The sequence below is a fragment of the Silurus aristotelis genome (assembly GCF_946808225.1).
Source record: "Silurus aristotelis genome assembly, chromosome: 12".
NCBI classification, from domain to species: Eukaryota; Metazoa; Chordata; class Actinopteri; order Siluriformes; family Siluridae; genus Silurus; species Silurus aristotelis.
Genome location: NC_139585.1, coordinates 21,849,355 through 21,862,170, shown reverse-complemented (window position 1 = coordinate 21,862,170; position 12,816 = coordinate 21,849,355). Strand labels below are relative to the sequence as shown.

The 12,816-nt window shown below is 36.1% G+C and overlaps 1 protein-coding gene across 1 annotated transcript in view; it reads left to right on the top strand.

Annotated features, from left to right (window-relative positions):
* The window catches only part of pcdh15b (protocadherin-related 15b), a 226,217-nt gene that overhangs the window by 83,883 nt on the left and 129,518 nt on the right, over positions 1–12,816 (top strand). The window contains exons 6-9 of the mRNA XM_083556764.1: positions 502–657; positions 2,564–2,683; positions 2,833–2,943; positions 5,861–6,031. Of these exons, the coding sequence (XP_083412890.1) occupies positions 502–657; positions 2,564–2,683; positions 2,833–2,943; positions 5,861–6,031 (558 nt within the window). The remainder of the gene's footprint in view (positions 1–501; positions 658–2,563; positions 2,684–2,832; positions 2,944–5,860; positions 6,032–12,816) is intronic.

The window sequence follows — 12,816 nt, the reverse complement described above, 5'->3', positions numbered from 1 at the left end:
AAATTGTAACTCAGATAATAGGTATTATTATAATTATTATTATTATTATTATTATTATTATTATTATATTGTTATTAATATTACTACAATCGGTAGTAATAATCCTCCTGTTTCATCATAATAATAATCACTGTGTTGTATTGTTAATATTATGAAATAATATATAGTATCATAAATGCATAAATATTCTGCTTAATGTCACAAAAGTAGACAGATTTTTATTTATATATATATTTTATATATATGCAATTTTCTGGAATTATTGAAAATGATATATTGACAATGAATATATTTTATATTTGGCATTTAATACTGTAAATATCACTAAATTCATCATTTAATAAGAGTAATGTCTTTTTAATTCTGCTGTATCAAAAAAAAAGCAGCACTTTATAAAAAATTACTTCATTCCCATTTAGATTGCAAGATGATTACAGGATTTAGATGTAAAAATTGCTGTTGGTTTACAGATTTATAGAAATGTCTTTTCTTCTCTTTCAGCCTCCTTCCTACATTCACTCTATTGTGGTGCAGGTCCAGTGCACCAACGAGCTGGTTGGTACAGTGATTCTTCATGAGGTGCGGATTGTGGTGAGGGATCGTAACGACAACATGCCTCGTTTCCAGCAGCCGCGGTACTACGTGGCTGTTAATGAGGTACGTTCTATCTTAAACAGTCCGACGTTCACATATTTGCCGGTCATCCCCAGTAACCTCTTCCTTGTCAGTTAGGAATGAGTTAGAGAAAAGATATACTGGCAGTGAATTCTAAACAAACTTGGCAGTAGCTTAGCAACCTAGATAAATGTGGAGAGTTTAATGGTCGAGCATCAACAGCACCAATGGCAAAAGATCACTTGGAGGCATCTAATGGAAGATGAAGCTACATGATCAGCATTGATGCAGATTCTCCAATCATGCATCACATTCGTATCAAAAGAAATACTATTAATTTTCAACCAAAGAGACAAAGGCAGGGGTGGAACCTAAACATTGTAGAAAGCATTTCTTTGGATAAACAAAAAATCTAAAACATCAACTTTGATTTCAGGGAAACTTCATGTAACCTTTTCAGTGGTGAAGACATTACAGGCATTTCTGCTGGGTTCAATCCATTGTCCATCATGACTACTACCCTTCGTCTGTTTGAGCACACTTGTAGATATTGCTGTTTTATTAGCAAGACCAAGGAATGTTGCTTGATGGGGGTTGCGGTCTGCTGAGCCCGGCTCGTGCCGGGCGGGTGGCTGGAGATGGTTACATGGGCTCTCTGAGCCTTTTGCCTAATTGAAAGTGGCTCCTAGGGGAACTGTCAGCACAGATTTCCCTCATTAGGAGACATCTGCAGAGAGTGGCAGACTGCCTACCCACAAGCTGTTGCAGCGGGGAAAAGCCACCGGCCGCCGTTCCTCGCTATCGATTTTGGCCCAGAGTCAGGAGCCTCGGACTGACAGGGAGACGAGGTGTTCAGCAGACCACAGTCCATCAGTCAACAATGACGCTGGACAGTAGAGTTTAACTCCATTGAGAAAGGTGGATATTGGCAATAAGCAGGCAAAAAATGGTGAGTTCAATGAACTCGCTGCTAAATAAAGCTTTACTAATTTGTAACTTTGTAAATTAGTCTAACATGGTTGTAAAACGATGTTGTAGTGTGTATAAGGTCCACACAGAGCACCTGGAACTCCAGACTGTGGCTTGATTGTAGTCTCACAGCTCAGATGGCAGAAATACGGTATGACAGCAAGGCAAGACAAACTTATTTATCATTTACAGACTGGCCCAGTGCTGCTCCCCAACATAATGCATGTGTCTATGTTTGTGCCTTCTTTTGATACTGATCGATGACATCCAGGCACTGCACCAGAAAGGCAATCTTTGGTCCCATCTGATTTTTTTTCTTCTTTTTAAATTTAATAGGTGAAATCAGCATTGACCTTTTTTCTTATCATATAATTCAACATGAATATACCTGTAAAAATACCACCTAATTCCCTATTTATGATGAATGGGATTCAAATGGAAGCTTCAATTCTGGCCATATTTAAATTTATTTATTTATTTATTTATTTATTTATTTATTTATTTATTTATTTATTTATTTATTTATTTATTTACTTTTTACATTTCAAACGTTTTCAACAAAGGATTGAACTAATACCCAGTGCCCCAAGTGCTGCTTTTTACTTCCTTGCACAGCTCATAGCTATTACCTGCTAGTTTATTTCCTCTGTTCACTTCTGAGAAGGTCTCAGCAGCCAGGCAGCAGACCTGAGTACAAGCAAATGCTTTCTTTCTTCTCAGCCTTGTCCATCAGCCTCCTGTCTCGGAAGGAGAATAGAGTTTAGAATCAGCAGGGAAGATGCTGCCACCACAGGGGAGCCTGGCTTCCTGATAGCATCGGGAAACATGCAGGATATGATGAAATGCTAGGACTAGGAATAGTCAGGACTTGACAAGATCACAGAGCAAACTGAGTGACTGGCAATTGTGAGTCTTAAAAAAAAAAAAAAAAAAAAAAAAAAAGATGATTTTTTTTTTTTTGGGTGTTTTTATCTTTCAGCTGACTCCTGTTGGGACCACCATCTTTTCAGGCTTCACAGGAAATAATGGTGCTGTTGACATCGATGACGGACCAAACGGACAAATCGAGTACACCATTCAGTACAATCCTAATGACCCGGTAGGGAAAGAAAAACAAAGAAAATGAAGACATGCTGTTTTAATTAATATTGTCCTCTTTCCTTTAGAATTTTCTCAAAAGTGCATGTTCTAATAAAGCAGATTACTCAGCATTCTAATAAGATTGTGTTTTTTATTTTTTTTGTACAGACTGCTAACAGAACCTTTGACCTCCCTCTTACTTTGTCTGGCTCTGTGGTGCTAAGACAAAGACTGAACTATGAGGAGATCACACGCTACCTGGTCATCATCCAGGCCAATGTGAGTCTGAGAAGGAAAAAAAGGCAGCACAAAAGTAAAAAGATTATAACGTACCAAAATAGTAATGAATATTTTTTTCGTTCCTGGTAGATCATGTATCATTCTTGACCATGTCAGAATTTTGATTCCATATTTGCATCTGCTTAAATGTTTACCATTTGCTTGGCATTTATTTAGAATTATTCTGGAGAATAGATGTAATTGATAGATTCTTAACAGCATTTTTTCAGACCTTTTGAAGACCTAACTCAGATATCATTAATTACTATTTGACACGTAATAACAAAACGTGGGTAGAAATGTGACAAAATATATATCGCAAACAATGTTTTCATTTGCTCTTCATTAATCAGGGCAGTGGGAAAAAAATTGAAGCAGATGACTCTCTGAGTGGTCATCTGCGATGACCTGCGATGCCCTTGCGAGGTGTGTTCCGAGTGGAACACGTCTTGGAAACCTCTGTATGACCCTGGCTACTGTACTGTAACTCAGTTTCGGGTTTCCTTTCTTCTTAAAGCCTCTGCCTTCTTTGTGGAGGGCAACAATTCTAATTCTCAAATCCTCAGAGAGTTTTTTGCCATGTGATTTCATGTTGAAAATCCAGTGGTCAGAATGAGGGAATTGTACTCAAATTTTAACTGCTGTAATACATTTGTATGGTCCTCTCAAGCAGACAAAAACATGAAAATGATGAAGAGGACATGTGGCTTTGCACAGTTACACGACATACAGCTGTTAGGGTGTACTCACTTTTGGTGGCAGTATTTTGACTAATGGCTGTATGTTGAGTTATTTTCAAAGTGCAGTGAATCTGTACTGCTATACAAGCTGTACATTGACTACTCTAAAATATATCCAAGTTTTAATCCTATAGTATTGTCCCTTGAGAACATATAATAAAAGGGTTGCTGAAACGTGAGGGGTGTGTGCACTCTTGTGAGACTGTACTGTATATATCACTCTGCTCATCTTAACTATTTCATAATATTTACTACAGTATAGTTAGCCAATATCAGCAAATATGGAAAATAAAAACTAAATATACAGTGCCTGTCAAAACACCTTTGGAAACACCTAGTCACTTAACGTTTTTAATTTAACAGTACATACAGTTTCTTTAAGTTGATAATTATATAAATGTACAGATGTTACATTTTATTTTCATTGAAAAATCTTTTCTTTACTGCACACTCTTGGCATCCAGACAGTTAGTTTCTCTAAGCATTCAGCTGAAATGCTTCAGGTCATTGTCTTATTGTAAGAGGAAGCTGTAGTCCAGACTAAATTGCATGGTGTTGAAGTATGGAATGGTAGCCATGTTGGTTCAGGATTCCTTTCACCCGAAATAAGTCTCCAATGGTTGACTGTGGGTGTGAAGCAGTCTGCTAACATCTTTTTTCTTGTTCTCTCTTTGTTATCCGTGTTACATAACATATTTCTGTAAGAGACAAAAAATGTCACATTTGGACACATCTGTCCACAGAACTTCTTTGCAGTCATTCACTGTGCAATTCTTGTGTGTTTTTGCTTTTTACCCAGTTTGTTACATATAAACAAATTGAAAATGCATTTGTCTCAAAACCATAAAAGACAGGTAGGTATTTCCAAACTTTTGACAGTCACTATTCCTTTTGAATTTAAACACAAAAACAATTCAAAAACAATACAAAAATAAAATACTGTACAAGTTTATCACTTTTTTATTTTCAACAGAAATGCAAAAGGATTTTTTTTTTGCGGTCTATTTCTGCTCACATATTTTGCCTTAGTGTCCAAAATGTCACTCAATATACATTAGTCAATTGTTTGAACTACAAAAGCAATATAGCATTCGCAGTTGTTACAGTGAACATGGTAACAACCTTGTGATTAGCTATGGTGCGCGTGCTTGTGAGATATGAATGAAGGTAATTCCAATACAACCAGTGCTTTGTGGAAAGATGTCCAACCAGAAGCTCTGCTACTGATTGATTATTCATTTTAAAGTGCTTTTAATGAAATGGATGTTTCTTACTTTTGGTTTTTTAACTCAAAAGTTATATCCATGAAAACTGATTTGTTGGTCAGGTTTGCTAATGATGACACAGACATGCAGTTTCAGATCATCTGTCTCTAGCTGATTGAGGCAGAATGTAAAAAAATTTAAAAAATTTAAAAAAATAAATCACATTCTCTATATCATTTCTTTATAAGGAGCCTGGCCATCGCTCTACCAGATGCACAATCAACAATTTCAATTGAGCTGCCAGTTTGTGCACATGAGTGCATTTTAACAATTGGGACTGAATAGTCTAATATGATGCACAGGTTTATTGCCTTGCACATTCATTGCATTCATTCTTTTAATTTCAGCCCCCCAAAAAACCATTTAAGCTGGAAATTTCATTTGTGTGGATTGAGGCATGCTGTGCTAAACCAAAAAAAAAAAAAAAAAACAGTATTATTGAAGCTATTGAAATCGAACTGTCTTTTTTTATGAATTCCTGGGCCTTTAGGAAAAATTTATAGTTGCACTATGTATTAGCCAACTACATAATGTATGCTTGACAGGTATATATTTAGCTAGCTAGATAGTAAATTTGTTTCAAAATGAGATATTATTTGTCACATACACAACCATACACATTAGAATATGCAGTGAAATATTTTTAATGACAGGTATATGGCATAATAAAAAGTAAAAAGGATAAGAGTTAGAGTTACAAATGTAAATAATAAAAAATAGAATAAAATGAAATTATTAACATTTACAGTATAGTTATTAATTAATCAATATATTTTTAAGCTAAATCAACTGTATGCTTATGTAAGATTTCCCTCATCCCTGCAAATAACCATCTGTATGAGTTGTACATGTGGGACTCCTAAAAAAACATATCACAAACAGCACTAATAAAGTGTTTATTGCTCTCTTTAGGACCGAGCTCCTGACCCTAAAGATCGACTGACTGCCACCACAACACTTACGGTGGACGTGCTGGATGGAGACGACCTTGGCCCAATGTTCCTGCCCTGCAGCCTGGTTGAAAACACGCGTGACTGCAAGCCGTTAACCTACAGAGCCACTGTCCTGGAGCTGGAAGACCCAGTGAGCCTCTTCCATTCCTCTTCACAGTTCATGTTTAAGCTTTGTTCCCTTTATTTACCGAGAACATGGTTACTTCACTTCTATTTGCAAAGTTCTGGCTCCAGAAATGTTTTAAGATTTTAGTAGCCCTAAAGGTATTTCTGTCTCTTTTTCACAAATTCTTTGAAAAATTACACAAACTCACCGCAAAAATGACTTGAAGTAGTCAAATATATTTTTTAAAACATTACAATAAACCAAATATGAGATTATTTGATCTATTTCAAGCCACTTAAACAGACGTTTTCTATTGGCAGCTACAGCAATTTTGCTCATATAAGCATTTATTAAAAAAAAAAAAAAATTAATTTGTCTGCCCAGAGGACCAGAAATTAGCTTCAAAGTTTGCAAAGAAGGTTATACTGTATATTTGGCAGATACCACAGCACTCCTTGAGATGCCGTTATCCATGCCTTGATGGGTCAGAGCTGTTTTGCTAGCACAAGGGAAACCTACAGAATGTTATGCAGATGGATTTAATGAGTATATAATGCACATAATCAGTGGGTGTCCCAGACTGGCAATTTAAAAGAATCTGTACTGTATTTATTTTTGTAAAAAATCCACCCAGCTTAAACTTACATTTTATATTAATGGCAGTGTTGATAATATATTACTGAGCAAAAAAGCAAAACAATGCTTTAATTATGTATTGTAGAAATCATGATACACTTTAAAGATGTGATAAAGCCATATCGTTTACCTTTTACATCATATTATATTTGGCTTACTTCATTTAACCTTTAATACATGTGCTGTATAAGGTATAATAAAGCAGTTTAATAACCTTAGCAAAAGGACACATATTCCCTCCATTGACTTCCTGTAGCTACCTGTATCAGCACTTATCCGCACTTATCACCTCCAAACTCTTCTCTGTTCTGGCACCGCGGTGTAGGAACAAACTTGATGTTTGAACAGCTTGATGTTTGTGCAACTTTTACCTCTTTCAGTGGTTTTTAAATTAGCACTTTTGGGGGAAAGCTAAATTCTTTTTAATTAATTTCTCTCCAAACAGAGTTTTTGGAATACAGTAATCCCTAGGCTATCACAGGGGTTACATTCCAGACCCCCCCACGATAGGTAAAAATCCAAGAAGTGGCAACCTAATATGTGTACAGTACAGTATACAGAATACCTGTATATTTTAAGGCTTTTTAAACCGTCCTCACACTCTTATAAACCTTTCCTCTGCTCTTAAACACTTTCAATATTCTTAAACCTACGTAATTTTAACATCAAATTCTATATGGGTACTTACCAGTGGATATTTTTTATATTGGTTTTAATTTAAACTAGAAAATGCTTATTTTACTGCAAAAATAATTAAAATAACTCTTAACAATACTACCTATGTATATACTGCAAAATCCTGTGATACAGCAAAGAATTACATATGTTTCATGTTTCAAAACCCCCGTTACAGTAAGACCACGAAAGCTGAACGGCGATGTGGTGAGGAATTACTGTAATGGTATTGATAGTCTGTGTCCTAATGACTGTGTAAAAAGTTATTTATTGATTGAAAAATATCAATGCACTTTATAAGTCACTCTGGATAAGAAAGCATCTGCCAAATACCATAAATGCAAATGTAATGTAAATTTGTATTTCTACTACAAACATTACTATTCAGGTAATGGCAGTCATAATGGCTCTTTTTAATACACAAGGAAATAGATTTATTATAGCGATTATATGCTGGTTTCACAAAAGAAACTCATCTTAATACTCAGAGCTTGCCCAAGTGGCACTAAAAGTCTTCATTCATGAGTGTCTTGTTAAGCCATATTGAAAAAAATTGCTTTAATTTTCAATAAGAGAAAGATTAACTAAGACCCTGGTTGTGTAGATGACCAACTGAATATTGCCAGTGACAGTGATGCAGTAGCAGTCTGCTTAATACTGAATATTATTGAATACTGCATTCTTAATCCCACATAATAAATAAAATTAAGAGTCCTATTCTAATTTTAAATTCTAAGGCTCCCAGAATATTCATTATATGTTAAAGAGATGAAAGTATATGAAAACCTGAAGACAGTCAAATGTGAATCTTTCCATATTCAGAAACTATAGTGCACATTATATAAATAAAACAGTGTGATTCTTATATGATTTTTTAATATCTCTTTCAAGTTTACTTCCCATTTACTCCCCTAGATTTTGGAGTGTGCTTGTGGAGATTTGTGCTTATTTATCCACAAGTGTGTAAGTAAAGGCAGGTACTGATGTAGTGTGAGGAGGCCTGGGATGCGGTCCACATTCCAACTCATCCCAAAGTTGTTCAGTAAGGTTGAGGTCAGTGCTCTAAAGCAGGCCACTCAAGGTTTTTCACTCCAAATCATGCAAACACTATCATGTGGAGATGGCTTTTGTTCAATGGGGGAATTTTGTGTCGGGAACAGGTTTGGATCTTTTAGTTCAAGTGAAGGTAAATTGTAATGCTACCTCATCCAAAGACATCTTTTACAATCATGTGCCTTCAACTTTGTGCTAAAAGTTTGGGGAAGAACCAGATATGTTTGGAAAAGTCAGGTGTAAAACTAACACAAATTTTTTACTGGTTTAGGAGGTACAGTTTTTACTTTTAAACTGGTGGGAAAAAACAAACATTAATATAGGATACAGTGTTGCTCTAAATCTGCCAGTCAAGGGCTACATATAGCCTTAATGTGTTTTGTGATTATGCTTGAGATAGATTTCTTCTCCTTTATATAGCCTTTGAAATTCAGCCTTGCTTCTGACTTTATCCCAAGCAGTGACCCACCAGATTAGACGTGACCTACCAGTGGAAAATGTTCTGATAAAAGATGTCATTTATACACAACACAAAAGAAGGAATATGTTAAAGCTGGCAGGTGGAAACTAATGTGTTTTAAAGCAGCCTTGAGAAAAGGTATTACAGTGCTATTGATCGGCAGGCGATCTCGCTAATGTTCTCAGCCCTTAGTTTTTAGCTTGTAAAACAGCCAAACTTTGCATAGAAGCCATTTTGCACAATATTAATGTAATGTGTGTGTGTGTGTGTGTGTGTGTGTGTGTGTGTGTGTGTGTGTGTCATGTTGTTCCCAGTTCTGACTAATGGCACCGTCTTGAATATAAAAATTATGTATTTTTTTATGTGGAATCTTCAGCCTTTTACTCTATGCCACTACTGCTTTCCTGTGCAGGATTGTTCGAGGAAACGGGGGGAAGAAATCTCTCAGGTTTCTCTTTACTGCAAATGCCATGGTGACCGAAAGAACGTTTAATTTGTCTATGGCAGTTTTCTAACTTTATCGAATAATATAACACATTTTATATTTATTAGCAAAGGAGTAAAAGCATTTAGATTTTTTTTTTTTTTAAGATTTATTTAAATTGCTCCTAGACATGGAAGAAAATGAATGCTCTAAAAGTGTTTACATGTCCAGTGAGATATGGTTAAAGTTTTATTAGCGAGTGCATGGTAAGAGTTTACTGTAAAATATAAGGTAGTTTCTACAGTGCTTTATTATAGTTTAATAGAATAGTAAGATTCTGAATGTTTTATAGAGAGGCTGGAAATATACAGTAGCTTTCTGTTTTCAATCTGCTTTATCACTAATACAGTATCATACTGTAGGACACATTGCATTCTGGGATTGATTTTTCTTTTTGGTGTCAACTAATTTTTTTTATTATTTATAAGTTTCTATGTTCGGTAAAATAATTTTATGAGGATAAATTGACTTTTGATTATTATTATCGTGATCCAACTGTCTATCTGAGTGTTGACATTTATCTTTTTATTTTTATATATATTTTTAAGAGATTTTCATTTGCATTTCTACTTTGGTTTCACAAATATTTTAATCTTGGGTCTCATGGAAGCCGTTCACTTTGTCCTCAGCTCTTCACCCAGTACCTCTTTCATGTAATACACCAAAAGTTACCACATATCACTGAAACAACATGCACTTGAAACTGATTTCAGATTTTTTTTGAACATTGCAGGCTGAATAAAGAGATAAATAATGCTAAACAATGTAATCAGGTTTTGCAAAGTGCATTCAGGGGTTTGTCTAGATGCTCACAGTCCTCACAGCTGTCTCTCAGATCACCTGCCCTATAAACCCTGCAGCATTACAGGCTTCAGCTCATTTTTTCCTTCCTTTGCCTCTTCTGCTCTTTCCTTTACTTTATATTATTCCTCTGTTGAAGCTCTCTGTTTAATTGGGAAGTTGTTAGGATCCCCAGAGCAATGACCCGAGGTTCTCTCTCTTGCTTTATTTTAGAGCGCTTTCTTTGATAGTTCCTGTCTTTTTCCTTCCTTCCTTCCTTCTTTCCTTCCTTCCTTCCTTCCTTCCTTCCTTCCTTCCTTCCTTCCTTCCTTCCTTCCTTCCTTCCTTCCTTCCTTTCATCCCTCCTCCATTTCCCACCCTTCCTTTTCATTCTTCCTACTTATTCTTTCTTTCTTTCTTTCTTTCTTTCTTTCTTTCTTTCTTTCTTTCTTTCTTTCTTTCTTTCTTTCTTTCTTTCTTACTTACTTACTTACTTACTTACTTACTTACTTACTTACTTACTTACTTACTTACTTACTTTCTTTCTTTCTCTCTCTCTCTTTCTTTCTCTCTCTCTCTCTCTCTCTCTCTCTCTCTCTCCTCTCTCTCTCTCTCTCTCTCTCTCTCTCTCTCTCTCTCTCTCTCTTTCTATCCTACATTCCTTCCATTCTTTTTTCTTTCCTTTTTTCCTTAAATCTCACCGCCCTCCCTCCGTAGGTCAGGTCCAATTCTGCTGCTGATAACTGAGATAAAAATAAAAAAAAAAGTGTCAGAATATCCATAACACGTTTAAGTCCCCCTCTTTCCTTAAGAATTTTCTTTCTCCCCTCATTATCTTTACTTCACAAGTAGCTTTTCTATTTACAATTGGCCCAATTGTTATTTATTTATTTATTTATTTATTTATTTATTTATTTATTTACTGTTTGTTCATTTTGAAAATGATATGTAATTCCATCACATTGCAAAACAGCAACACATCAGCAAAGCTCAGCCTTCCTACACTCCTGAGGACTTAAAGAAAAGTGAAGCTGCTTTCATTCTAACTAAGTGATCCTGTCTGACAGGTGTTTTATTCTCCCTGTAGTACACAGCTTGTGTGCTGCCGCTACAATAACAAGAAAGGTCAGCTTGAGCAAAGCTAGAGTTTTCCTTGCGTAGATGATGTCGATTGGGCCACATCACAAGTCAAATCTATCTGGGACATTTGGCTATGCTTTCAGCGCAGATATGTTGGAGTAATTGGAAGTGAAGAAGTCCCTCGCAGTCTCAGATGAGACTCGGCCGATTGAGCTATAGAGGCTATTTGTAGCTCTCTCCAGTACCACATTAAAGATGAAAGTACATAAGCTCCAATCAGTGCGAGGTATTGCGCTTATGTTGCCACAAATTACACAGAGTTTGAGGAGCCAAGTTTGGGTTTGTTCGTTATCTAAAGGCTTTAGTTCAGACAATTTTTTGCTTTAAGTGAAGATTTTCTACATCCAGAAGTCACAGAGGTCTTGCGTCTTGTTATGGATATGGTGAAATAACCAGCATAATATTAACCTCTCTTTTTATAATATGTATATAGGTTTTGAAAGACAAATATCAGTTGGACAAGCTCAAGTATGACTTAATTAAAATCAATTATATGCAATTATTGGATTTGTTATTCTGGTAAGGTATTATTCAGTCATTCAGTGCTTTAACACTGGGGAAACATTTATCACAGACAAAGTACAGAGCATACAGTATTTAGTATGTCATCAATCCAGCATGATAAACTAAGTAGCTTGTGCGAAAGTACTTACTAAGTTATTATAATTGCAAGATACACACTAATGACAAGTGCTCAGAATGATGATTTGCTTCAGGGAGTTGGGTTGTTGTGTAGGTGAGTGCTGTCTCTGTGATGAGCAGCCTGGAGGTGGGCCAGCGCTGGGTCAGGCAATGAAACAGCCACAGCAGTGCAGATGAAATCCACCCCACCCCCCTACTTTCTGTCTAAGCAATCCCTTTGCGTTTACTGTTAGCAAGTTGGCAAGAGTGTTATCAGCAAGCTGATTTTTTAAGCTCTGTCTTTTGGGAGCCTCTGGGGTGCACTTGTACTTGGTCTGTGCTCACCTTTACAAAAGTCTTGCCATGACTATTGTAAGTGAGATGCAAACAAATATGAATATATTACACAGAATGAACACTTAGTTTTTGCTAATTAACTAATACATTTACATTTACATATACATTTATGGCATTTGGCATACGCCATTATACAGAGTGACTTACAAATGCAATACTGGTTCATTAGGACACAGACTAAGACTACTATCCATCTAAAACACTGCTGGGAGAGAATATAGTCAGAACGCAAGTTTGTTTATTTTTTTATTTTTTTTAAATACAAGAAGTGCAACTTTAAGGACCTCTGGTCAGTCTTTAGGTGTTGTTTGGAGACTGCTAGAGACTCAGCTATTCAGACATCAAGTGGAAGTTTTTTCCACCACCACAGTGCCAGAACATAGAAGCGTCTGGAGTCTGCCTGTACCCCGAGAGATAGTGGGGCCAGTTAAGCAGGGGGTCCTGGTCCAATTTTGGCGTTGTAGGTGTTTGTTGCATTAGTGTTTTAAATCTGATGTGAACAGGTACAGGAAGCCAAGGGAATAAGCATAGCAGTGGGTGGTGTGGGAAAAACTAGGAAGGTTATAAAGAAGTCGTGTGGCTGCATTTCGGATTAGTTGCAGC